At 37.4% G+C, this 13,081-nt stretch overlaps 1 protein-coding gene across 26 annotated transcripts in view; it reads left to right on the forward strand.

The window, feature by feature from the left end:
• The window catches only part of RIMS1 (regulating synaptic membrane exocytosis 1), a 641,584-nt gene that overhangs the window by 438,530 nt on the left and 189,973 nt on the right, over nucleotides 1–13,081 (forward strand). For 19 of the 26 annotated variants that reach the window (XM_073626768.1, XM_073626766.1, XM_073626769.1 and 16 more), the window contains one exon: nucleotides 3,400–3,620. The exons of 6 other annotated variants lie outside the window; for them this stretch is intronic. In XM_073626768.1, coding sequence (XP_073482869.1) covers nucleotides 3,400–3,620 — 221 coding nt within the window. Of the gene's footprint in view, nucleotides 1–3,399; nucleotides 3,621–8,999; nucleotides 9,150–13,081 lie in introns of those variants that run through there. One more of the 26 variants, XM_073626794.1, reaches the window with a different exon arrangement.

Below are 13,081 nucleotides of genomic sequence, written 5' to 3' on the forward strand. Positions count from 1 at the left end.
CAAAGAGAAGGCAAATTTATTAAATACTTTCTTCAGCTCTGTGTATACAAAGGAACATGGGGGAGCTCATGTCCATATTGGGGGTGGTAATGACACAGCCCCAAATGATCCACAATGGCTCAAAAGGGATATGGTCCAGAAATATTTATACAGAATAAAGGTGGATAAAGCACCTGGACCAGATGGCATCCACCCACGGATCCTAAAAGAATTGAGCCCTGTAATTACAACGCCATTGTATCTAATTTTTAGGGACTCATTAATGACGGGAATAGTACCACTGGATTGGCGTAGGGCCAATGTGGTGCCTATATTTAAAAGGGAACAAAGTCTTTACCAAGTAACTATAGACCTGTTAGTTTAACTTCTATAGTCGGGAAGATACTGGAGAGTTTAATATTTTAAGCAACAGACAGCATGTATTTTTGAAAGACAGAAGTTGTCAAAAAATCTGATTTCTTTTTATGATTAGGTAAGTAAAACCTTGGACAGAGGGGTGGCGGTGGACGTGGTATACTTGGATTTTACAAAAGCGTTTGACAAAGTTCCCCACATACGGCTCATGTGTAAGGTAAAGTCTATAGGCTTGGAAATATCAATTTGTAAATGGATAGAAAACTTGGTAAAAGACAGAATTCAGAGAGTAGTGGTTAATGATTCTTACTCTGAATGGTCTAAGGTTATCAGTGGTGTACCCCAAGGTTCAGTGCTGGGACCCTTACTTTTTAATATCTTTATAAATGATATTGAGCCTGGGATTAAAAGTAACGTTTCTGTCTTTGCAGATGACACTAAGCTAAGCTATGTAGTGGAATAACGTCCTTACAGGATGTCTCCAATTTACAAACCGACCTCAATGCACTGTCTAATTGGGCGACTATGTGGCAGATGAGGTTTAATGTTGATAAATGTAAATGTATGCACTCGGGGCTAAGAATATTCATGCATCATACATACTAGGGGGGTACAACTGGGGGAATCAATGGTGGAGAAGGATCTGGGGGTTTTGGTAGATCATAAGCTCAATAATGGCATGCAATGCCAAGCTGCAGTTTCCAAAACAAGCAAAGTCCTTTGGTCTCCAGAGAGAGAGAGAGATATCATTTTACCCCTGTACAAATCATTAGTAAGACCTCATCTGGAATATGCAGTTCAGTTTTGGGCACCAGTTCTCAAAAAGGATAACGGGGAACTGGAGAAAGTGCAGAGAAGGGCAACCAAACTGATAAGAGGCATGGAGGAGCTCAGCTATGAGGAAAGATTAGAGGATCTGAATTTTTATTCACTCTTGAGAAGAGGAGAATAAGGGGGGATATGATCAACATGTACAAATATGTAAGAGGTCCATACAGTGAACTTGAGTGTTGAGTTATTCACTTTACGGTCAACACTGAGGACAAGGGGCACTCTTTAAGTCTAGAGGAAAAGTGATTTCATCTCCAAATACGGAAAGGTTTCTTCACAGTAAGAGCTGTAAAAATGTGGAATAGACTCCCTCCAGAGGTGGTTCTGGCCAGCTCAGTAGATTGCTTAAAGAAAGGCCTGGATTCTTTCCTAAATGTACATAATATAACTGGGTACTAACATTTATAGGTAAGGTTGATCCAGGGAAAATCCGGTTGCCTCTCTGGGATCATGAAGGAATTTTTTCCCCTGCTGTAGCAAATTGGATCATGCTTTTCTGGGGTTTTTTTTCACCTTCTTCTGGATCAACTGTGGGTATAGGATTGGGTATTTGGGATGAATGATATTTTTTATTTTCTTATTTTTTATGGTTGAACTGGATGGACTTGTGTCTTTTTTTCAACCTGACTAACTATGTAACTATGTAATAAGTGAGCTGCAATATAATACATTTTTGGGTTTAAAAACACTTTACGTTTCAGGTATTGGGTTAAGTGTTTAATCGTTTATTATACTGTAGAGTTTGGGTGAAGGTAAAGTAAGGTTTAGTGTTATGTTTAAAGTTTAAGTGTAAAGGTTAAAGTGTATGTTAAGCCAAAACCCTTTTTCTAGTTTGGATAGACTGGGGAAGGGTTGGAACCTATGTCAAGTTTTAACTTATCACATTCAGGTAACTTTGTCAGTGATCACCTCTGCATAAACACCCATAATTTTATAGTTCTCGTTTTACAAATAATGGCCAGCAAAACTATAGCTTCTATTGCATTGAATTTAATGCAGAGTAGGAAGGGAACAACAGTTACAGTCTGAAAGACAGCCTGCTGGCACTCAAGAAATGGAGCAGCATTGATTGATTTAAGCAGAGAGTCTGAGTGAAGAGGCTGACCACACTCCAGGAAAGAAGCAGTGCTAACAGCCTGAACTGCATAGAGATCATTTTTATTTTTTGGTATATTTATCTGTTGTTTGAATGACATTTCTCTGTAATAGGGGGCTTTATTCAGGACTTTGAGAGTGCAATCTTATGCTCAGCACAGTGCTGTCAGTGAATACATTATGTGACAGTTCAGCAGATATAGTTTGGTTTTGGGCATTTACGGATAATGTTAAGCTTTGGCCATTACTTGTTAATCAAGATGTATAAACAGCTAGGTGATCCCTGGTTCTTAGGAGTGCACTAAAATGCTTTTCTTTAACAATAATAAAGATGTTTCTTAACTTCCTGTTTGGTGTAACCTTGGTCAGCAGGACAGGAAGTGAGGATAAACCTCTCTAGCAGAGCCCCAGACAGTAGTAAAAACCTCACAGGAGTTCACATTTTTCCCTACTGTATCTAAAATGAGGAAAAAAAAGTTTGGTTTGAAATGCACTTAAAGAGTTGAGAGGGAGTTAATGGTTGATTTAGGCATTAGGTGAAGCTAAAGGGTTCAAGTAAGGTGAGGGTTACGTGTTAATGATAGCCTAAGGTTCAGGTTAAGGTTAGGGGTCAGAGGATGTAGGGGGACTTTCTTTTACAATTGCTTTCTGCTGGGAAACTACCTGGCATCAAAAATATCAGAAGAAGAAAGGCACCAAAAAGTAAATAGCAATTATATGGTGGCAACAAGTACCAACAGAAAGGCATTGACGCCAAAAGTCTCAAGTTCAAGATAGCTTCCTGTTTCAAATTAAGTAGATGCTGCTTATATTACCTAAAATTTGAAAATGTTCTTGTAATTTTTTTTAACTCATTTGCACAATTTTTTAATTCAACACACATTACATCTTATTTACTGATCACAATATGTAATTGTATTAAAAATGTGAAGATGCATTACTTTGCATTTAAAGGCCATCTGTTGTCCATGTCCAGGGGGCATGTATAGTGACTTATATGTTTTAGGGGAATCGTCAATATATAAATTATAACAAGCTATAAATGTTTTTTGAGTGAGTACCTGCTTGAACTGTTAGCAGCAGTGCATTTTTGTTAACATGCAGTACATTTCCACCTAGGATGCAAGGCAGACGGATGGGATCTTCAGGGAGAACCATAACTAAGAGCACAAGTGTAAGTGGAGAAATCTACCAGTTGGAGCACAATGATGGAAGCCAGTCTGATACAGCAGTGGGAACAGTTGGGTTATGTGGGAAGAAACGAAGACCAAGTTTTAGTGCCAAAGTAGCTGCAATAGTATCAAGAAGAAGTAGAAGCACATCACAGCTTAGCCAAACAGGTGAGTGGTATTGTTTCTGATCTACCAACGTGTAGTGTATTAGCAGAGATGCAGATATTCATTTGATTTTTAGCTATACATCTTTGATTCTACTTTTAGCAACAGGAGAAAACATTGCATATGTTCAAAGATTGCTTTTTAGACTTACCTTTATAGTAGTAATTAAATAACGTGTACAGCATTCTGCTGATATGGACAAAACAGTTAATTTGTGTCTTTTTTAGGCTAAATTGTTTTATTTTATTTTTTAGGTGTAGGCTTATCTCACATGTCTGTGTTTAAAAATACATGCATTTGTAATGACTACACTTTTTAGCATTTTTCATGTATTGCGGTCTATTTGTATGCAAATTTGTATGTTTTGGTTTGTTTTTTTTCCATTTTGCATGCCTTCTAAAACATGCCAATACGTATGAAAAATGAACCTAAAAAACACAACAAACTTGAAAAAATGTACTGCCATACTTAAAAGATCATAAATGGTCTTAAACAAATGTGAAACACTTTGTATTTTTAAACACAGAAGTCTGAATGACTGTTGGTTGGTTCTCAGATTATCAGACAAGTGGAAGAGCATATACTGCAGCTAGTGGTTCTCTAACCTTTTTTTTTTTTTTTTTTCTTATAACAAACTTTTTTGTAAGGCACCCTGGAATTACCTTTTTAGTATGTCCTCAGCTAAAACGTATTCAAAATTTTGTTTAAATAACAGAAATTACACACATTGTATGACACATATTGTAACAAAAATGCTTAAAAAATGCAGTTTAAATGAACAAAAATTGAAAACCAAAAAAAAAAAATTTTTTTTTGCATAAAACCTTCTTTAATCTTGTCTAGTTTGGGTAGCAGACCAATACAAATAGGGAATGAGACCCACAGCATTTTGCCATTCAGTATGATTTGTTCCTGTTGTCATAACATTCTACAGATGGACACATTTTGATTGGCTATAATTGATCTTTACTATATCCTTCACAAAGCAAGAATCCTTTATTTTTTGTATTTAGCCTAGTGTTGCTTGCAGGCACATTTTACCTATTGCTATGAATTTTATTATGTGAGAGGATTGTCACATCACAGTAGGCCTTATGTTTTAGGCACATGACTGAAAAACACTTAATGTTTCTTTGCTAGCATCCAGTCAATAGCTCTTCTAACAACAAACAAGTTTGGCTTCTCTTAGAAAGTATTTTATTATGCAATGTTGCTAACAATGTACCATACCTTTTTCTTCAATATTACTTTAGCAGGAAAATAACAGATCTATGGCAAAAATTCTTTATATATTCACCCACGTTATTTAGAAAAGTACCTGAGATTATTTAACATATATCAGTGTATTATTATTTATTTTTATTTTAAAGTGTATGTAAGTAATGCAAACAAGTTGTTTATAGACCCCAGATCCCTCCATAAAGAGTACCTGTCACTGCCTATTTCTGTCACAAGGGACATTCCTTCTGACAGCAATTAAAATGTGATCAGAATTTTTTTTAAAGGGACAGTGTAAAAAAAAAAAGAAAGAAAAAAATAAAATTTTTTAAAGTGCCCCGTCCCTCTGTGCTCCTGCGCAGAAGTATACACATACGCTAGTCGCTACTATAGCAACAATGTAAACAGTGTTCAAGCCACACATGTGAGGTATTGCTGCAGTCATTAGAGCGAGAACAATAATTTTAGCACAAGATCTCCTCTGTAACTCTAAACTGGTAACCTGTAGAAATTTTTAAAGTGTCTTCTATGGAGATTTTTAAGTACCGTAGTTTGACGCTATTCCACGAGTGTATGCAATTTTAAAGCAATTTTAGAGCATAACATGGGGAGCTGTGTAATATGCAGGGGGGCTGGGTGGGGGGGAGGCTGTGTTATATGCAGGGGGGCAGTGTAATGTAAAGGGGTCCAGAGGTACGGGGCTGTGTAATGTAAAGGGGTCCAGAGATACGGAGGCTGTGTAATGTAAAGGGGTCTAGATTATTATCTTCATTTATTAACAGGTGAATGCGGCCCTCCATGCATTCACATACAGTTGTGCTTATAAGTTTACATACCCTGGCAGAATTTATGATTTCTTGGCCATTTTTCAGAGACTATGAATGATAACACAAAAACATTTCTTTCACTTATGGTTCATGTTTAGCTGAAGCCATTTATTATCAGTCAACTGTGTTTACTCTTTTTGAATCATAATGGCAACAGAAACTACCCAAATTACCCTGATCAAAAGTTTACATACCCCAGTTTTTAATATAGTGTATTGCCCCCTTTAACATCAATGACAGCTTGAAGTCTTTTGTAGTGTTTGTGGATGAGGCTCTTTATCTTCTCAGATGGTAAAGCTGCCTAGTCCTCTTGTCAAAAAGCCTCCAGTTCCTCTAAATTCTTGGGCTGTCTTGCATGAACTGCACATTGGAGATCTCCACAGAGTGGCTCAATGATATTGAGGTCAGGAGACTGAGATGGCCACTCCAGAACCTTCACTTTATTCTGCTGTAGACAATGACAGGTCAACTTGGCCTTGTGTTTTGGATCATTGTCATGTTGAAATGTCCAAGTACGTCCCATGCGCAGCTTTCTGGCTGTTCATTGAATCTGGCCCTTAAGTGGAAAAAGGTATGAACATGTTGGGCATCCCAATCTAAAACTATTGGGCGCTAATAACAGTGCCCACCTTTTCTTAGAAAGGGATTTTGGAATGTATCTGTGGGAATTTGTGCCCATTCAATAAAAGAACATTTGTTAGGTCAAATGCTGATCTTGGGCAAGACAACCTGGATCACAAAACAAAACCAAAGAAATTCCCAGCTCAACAAACTGACCAGCCTGCTAACCAACCGAATTGTCCTGTCCTGTTTCTTTGGTTTCATTTTGCTTGCGTTGCCCTTCCATGTGCTCCTTTCTGCAAAGGCCAGTTATAGGTGAGGGCAGTGGCCATTTGTTTGTACTGTTGAAATATTGGTAGGCATACTGGACACCTTTGCTGTCATGATGCTATATGCTGGGTGTCCAGTGCGCCCCTGTGCCTTTAAGGAGGGGTAGGATCCCTCCAGGCTCACCTGCCCTCTGCCTATCCATTATAATGCATGTGCTTCCACTGTGAAGGCTCTCCAAATTGCGCATGTATTTGCCAATGTGTGCAAACGAAACCTCTGTTTTTAACGCATGACATACACTCTGATGAAAAGCGTAGGGAGAGCCAGAAGCTGTGACATCACCATGTATGTGGAAGTGCAGGGATCGAGTCCCAGGCTATGTTAATGCATAGCACTTACATTCATTACCACCTGGCTCTTGCTTCTTCTCTTTTTATAAATGTGATGTTTGGAGGGGTTTCCTGAGAAGTGGCTGATATATCCCATAGCATTTATAATTACTATGCACATCATGACCATTCTATGCGGTGGTGTCATGTTTCTCTGTTAAGCTTCCATGTAAAGCACAGTGGTGGAGCAGAGTCCATGTGATAAGCTGATATAAAGAGTTGTTGTTTCTGTTTTTTACATTGTGTTATAGAAAGTATAGGAGGTTTTTATAGAAGGACTTTGATGGATTCTTTCACAGACTGCTTTTTATTTTGATTGACACTTTTTTTACTTTGTTTTTCACAGTTGTATTGGTGTATGAATGCACATATTGCTCACTGATTGTTTTTGCACTTGCATTATAACTTATTCTGGAATAGTGCAGCACTTATCTTTATGTCTGATGTTCAGTAAATTAGGAATTACTGTTCTAGTAAATTGTAAATATACAGTATATGATTATGGTGTTTAGAGTTCTGTTGAGGATCGAGGAGCAGACTGGCCCTTTGTGTCTTGCTGGCGTGAGTTTTTTTTTAGGATCAATAAAGTGGGTTTTACCTCACTGTATCACTCTCAGTTTAGCTGGATAGATCATGCTGAATGCAATATTCTGATCCCTCAGACATTTTTATACCCCCAAAAAGGTAGCACATTGTTTTTGAGTTGCAGATGAAAAGTATAGGAAAATAATGACTGACTTAAGCATCAATTCTCTGTCTCAAAAACGTAGGCATTTAATTGAGAGGGTGCCCCAAAAGGTTGTGATGGAGGGGAGCTCTGTGTACTTGTTCAATGGTACAGAGGGGGGAGAAAGCCTGAGGTCCGAACACAGATTTGAGGCATTTTTTCATAAAGTCCACTCCATTGCATCCCTCAGAGTCATAAGAGAACCCAAGGAATTTCAGACCTCCAAATGTATTAATGGGGACATTTGTAGGTTTTTTTAGGATCTCTCACTTCAGCACCCATTGGGTGTAAAAAATCTTCCATTTCTGCAAGGCATTGTTCTTCATTGGTGACTCAGCGGCGGATATTATGAACGTCCTGCTTAGGCACAAAGAAATCTATTTTTACAGAGCCAGTGTGTGCTGTCAGGAAAACCTGGCAGTGTTGAATCATCTCCATGCTTTGGGACAGCATGGGTTCAGTACCTTGATCAAAGAAGAGGGGTTTTGCAGCTACAAATATAGCAGGATATTGTTCAGTTGGGGCAGAGCTCAGCAGCTGCACTGTTCACTTCCTAGCAGTTGGACACACCCCCTATTATTATATATGAAACAAGTATGAATAAATTATACAAAAACTTTGAGAATTTTGTAAACAACACAGATAGAATCATTATCTATACAGTGATACCCATTTAGGTCTATCGGCAATAAATAAGTGTTTAATTATGTGAGATGAGCTGACACATTAATTGGAAACATTCCCAGTTAAAAAGCAGTACACAGTTGTAGTTCTAACTAATGCTTGCTTAAAGCGGAAGTAAACCCATCCATAAAACAGTTTTATTTCCTCCACGTGCCGGAAATATAACACTCCTATTGGTTGTGCTTTCAACCAAACTGTCAAACTATCCAATGGCTGATGTCATAACTGATTAAATGTGCAGCATCATGGCACTTGTAGATTAAACAGAGGCAAAGATGGCAGCTTCCTTGGCTGAAAATGATAGGGGGGTTTAATTACACTTTAAAGGATGGTAGTGAAATAATATTAGAAACCAAGTACCACATGTTAAATACCTTTCTAGCTATAGCTTTATGATGGCAAATAGGAAATATTTCAGTGAGTTTTATTTGGCCCTTTATATCCAAATAATTTTATGTTAAAACACTTAACATGACTGTAAATATAATAGACTATATGTCAGCATATAAAGCACTTATTGTTTTTTTTATTTAAAAAGCGGTTGAAAATGGAAAATACATTTCTCTACTAATATATTCTCAAGAGACATTTTAATCACTCCTAGATGAAAAGCAAATATATTTTCTGAAGACTGTTATCAAAATTAGGTCAGTGAGTTTCAACTTGCTTACGATTATATAAGTTTCAATTCAAACATCTTAAAAGCTTGGTCTATCATTGCCCAAAGCAAATTGAAGTAGAATGAAGCTAAGGATGAGGACAAGCTTTAAGTGGCCTCCTTTTAATCTGCTTTAAAACTATGAGATAGTTGGCAATACAGCAGAATGCTGGTCTCAGCTAGAGAGATAAGGAAAAGGTAAGAATGAAATCGTTCCTGTCCATATTTATTTCTGTCTCATCAAACATCTCTGTAGGAACTTTAGAAATCCACAGCTATCATTTTAACCATTGGTACTGGATAATACCTACAAATGTAGTTTGTTTGATATTTATTAGACTAGTTTTTTTTAAGTATATACTTCAGATTAAAGCAGAACTGTGCCTTTAGATAAGTATTTGGTTTGCATCAAATGTGAATATAGAAAATATAATTGAGCTGCAGCTGTACCACGATGCAACCTTTCTATATAAGCTTCAGTAATACTGTTGGTTATGCTTCTGTATTTAGGCTAGTACAGATTTTCATCCTACAGTATTTAGTGTCAGGGAAGTCAATTTTTCGCCTGTTCACCTGTCGCCCCCCATCGGTTTCCACCTAATTAACCTAGAGTGCAGTGAGTAACTCTGCACCATAGATAATATACGATTAGAGAAATCAGGAAAATAAAACAGCTTATTAAAGTTATTTCGTAATAGAAAAGTACAGTTAGCAATATATCGCCTTAATGCCATGAAAATTGTTACTAGTTACTATGCTCAATGAACCACTGTTAAGATGGGTTTGCAAAACTTTGCTTTTGTAGCAGAAATAATCCCATTTTGTGTCTTGCTAGATGCCTTTGGTTACAGAAATGATGTATGAATTCTGTCAGTCTAGTTTATTGCTTAGTTTGCTGCATTATTTGGTTGTTATACATTCACATAGCCTAGATTCTTGGGGTTTTTCAGTAGTAGAAAACTTGATTGTTTAATGTCTAATTAGCACTACATACCTGTGATAAAATAATATCTTAGATTATTTTGCTGACTTATAAGTTAGTAGTATAAAATAGCTGGACTTATACAAGGGATGACACTATAAACAAAACCACTGCTTACATTAAATAGCTCTAAGACCTATTGTATTGCTTGTGAGCCAGTATATATAAGTATGGAACAATACCACAATACCTACTATAGTATATGCATACAAACATGTCCATTCTTCTAGGAAAAAAGTAAAGTAAAAGAAAAGACGATACGGTTTTGTTGTTTAATCAGTTTTCCATAATTTTCTAACTTTTAAACCACCTTTGCAGTTTTATTCATTTTTCATTTTATTTTCAGCCCCTTTTACCAGTTGCATTTTTACTGTCATCGTTCCAAATCTTTAAAGAATAATTGAAAACTGAATAAAGATGACTAAATGATTATTATGCTACATATTTTCCTAGAGTTTGAAATGAAAGGAAGTTGCTTTTGTTTTCTTTACCTAATATTTGAACCTTTACCTTTTGCAATCAGCCATGACCAATTCTGTGCAAGCAGCTCCATTTTTGAACAATGTCTCACCTTTTTTATGCACTGAAATGTGAGTTAGTGCATTTTGTTGCAATGTAGGTCACCTAAAAAATCTCCTGGTATACTTGAGACTTGGGTAATAAGAGCATTTCTTGTTCATTGCAACCAATTAGTCTTTACCTGTGTTTTTGCGTCCCTTTAAAAATGAAGTAAGGATTTTATTTGGTTGCTAAGTACTTTTAAAACTGTTCCTGTTAACACATTTGGCATGCATCAGCCTCTTCATTATTGTTTTTCTAGGATAATTATACAAGACATAAGGAAAGAAGGGATGTAAATCTATTTTTCATAGGGACACCTACAAATTAAATATTGGGTCCAGATTACAGGAACATAAAAAGGGTCCTGGGGCATTTCTGGGAGCACTGCAATGGTATGTCTGAATTATGTGTAAGTTTTCAGAGAGTGTCTTAAATAGTGCTTAAGCTTTCATAGCTAAATACAAACTGTTTATTCTAGCATAAGAAAAGAAACTTCTGCTCTTCCGAGTTTACTGAGTTCGTTATGTGAACAAAATCTAAAGTCTCGTACACACGATCAGGTTTTGGCAGGGGGTTGTCTGTTGACAGACTGTTGTCCTAAAATATGACCATTAGTACGCTCCTTTTGACAATTGTTTTCCAACTTTCGGCCAACAAATGTTGGATGGCAGGCTAGTAAATTTTCGGCGGACAATGGTCTGTTGTCTGATTTTCATATCGTCAGTACACAAGTCCGTCACACAAAAGTCACAACACGCATGCTCGGAATCAATGCTCACCAAACACAAAATTAGCAGAAGGAGCCTAAAGGGTGGCGCTTAAGAGCTGAAATTCCTCATAGTACGTCACTATGTTTAGGTTTGTTGGCCGACAATTGTGTACCGTTAGTATGCAAGACAGGTTCCTGGCACGCGCCCTTTGGACAAAATCAGACGCTCGGTTGGCCAACATACGGATCATGTGTACGAGGCTTAAGGTACTGTTCCCCTCTATTTGGGAGAAGCAGCAGACAGTGACAGCTTCCTATAGCACTGGCTAGTTCAGCAGTCTCTAGCTTCACAGCTCAGCCTGGCTCCCTGAGCTCACACACACACTCCTCCTGAAATAGAATCAGTGAAACCATCAGGGGGAAAACCCTAAACACGGTCCACATGATTGGGAATACACCCTACCTAGTCTCCTAATGATTTCAAGTGAAACCAGCCCCAATACATATTTTATAAACATTAGGTAGAAACTTAGGGTTTTTTTTTACCACAGGGACTTGAGTATTGAAGACGCTGTGGACCTACAAATATATCTGCCATCATACACTTTTCCAGACATCCTGACCAGTTTTACAGATACCATGCTGCAATATACATATATTAAAATTTTTGTACCTTCTATTTGGGAGCTCCTATCTTTGAATAAATTACATCACTGTCTGTGGAGCCACATGGAAAGCATGCATGTGTCATTAGAAACAAGCATATGTCCCATCAATTTAAAATGTAAAAACAGGACGTTTTAAAGAGTCTATTTCTGCTCTACCCAGACTGTGGTCAAATCCATGCACACTGGTCATAAATGGAGCCACTGTCTCAACAAAAGTGAAACAGTTGGTCTTTAAAAAAAATACAGTGGGGGGGGGGTTTACAAAAACTGGTGTACACAGAATCTGGAGCAGCTGCAGTTTTAGTAACCAATTAGCTTCTAACTTTAGAAACAGAAAAGTCAGTGCTACTACCCATACACCACATAAATAGCAGAGCTCCCAGGTACTCGATCCACAGTCGCTGGCTGAGTAGAGTAATGTAGAAAAAATGATCCGCACTCCGGTTGCTCTTAAAATTTCTTCATTTTATTGAATAGCCACAGTGAACAAACACAGATTAAGTAGGTTGACGCGTTTCAGCCTATAAGGCCATTGTCATAAGGCTTTATAGGCTGAAACGTGTTAACTGACTTAATCTGCGTATGTTCACTGTGTGCATGGATTTTTTCTAACTTTGGTTTGTTCAATTAAGCTTTGACAATAAAACCTAGAAGCTCATAGGTTAAAATATACAGCTGCATCCGATTCTCTGTGCACCAACTTTAGTATATCCCCCCCCATTGTGTTAAAATGTCATTTTGAGAAATGTAAACTTGTAATGAACCTGGACAGCTTAAACTGAGCATTTAGTGGAATTGTCTTTAAGCAGAGGTTACCTTATTTGAAAACTATATCACAAAACAATACGTGGATCAAAAAACACCTGTATTTAAGCTCCTAAGCTTTTCTACTGGTGCTTGACTGCTGAGAAGCATAGGCTCATTTATGACCAACTAATAAACCAATACCTTGCCCCCCCAAAAAGACACAGAAGCTGATTAAGTTGGAAATAGGGCAAGGCCACAGCTTTATTGAACTTTTCAAATGTACCAAACAATGCAAGTCACAGTGTACCATGAGCACCCATAAATATAAACTCACATAGTCTAAGAAGCCTGTCCTTACCATCAGTGCCAGACAGGCATTAGACGGACCCCAGAATTTACCAAACAACATGCCAGTCATAGTATACCGTGTGCACCCATAAACATAAACTCACATAGTCTAAGA

Source organism: Aquarana catesbeiana, linkage group LG04 (assembly GCF_042186555.1).
Source record: "Aquarana catesbeiana isolate 2022-GZ linkage group LG04, ASM4218655v1, whole genome shotgun sequence".
NCBI classification, from domain to species: domain Eukaryota; kingdom Metazoa; phylum Chordata; class Amphibia; order Anura; family Ranidae; genus Aquarana; species Aquarana catesbeiana.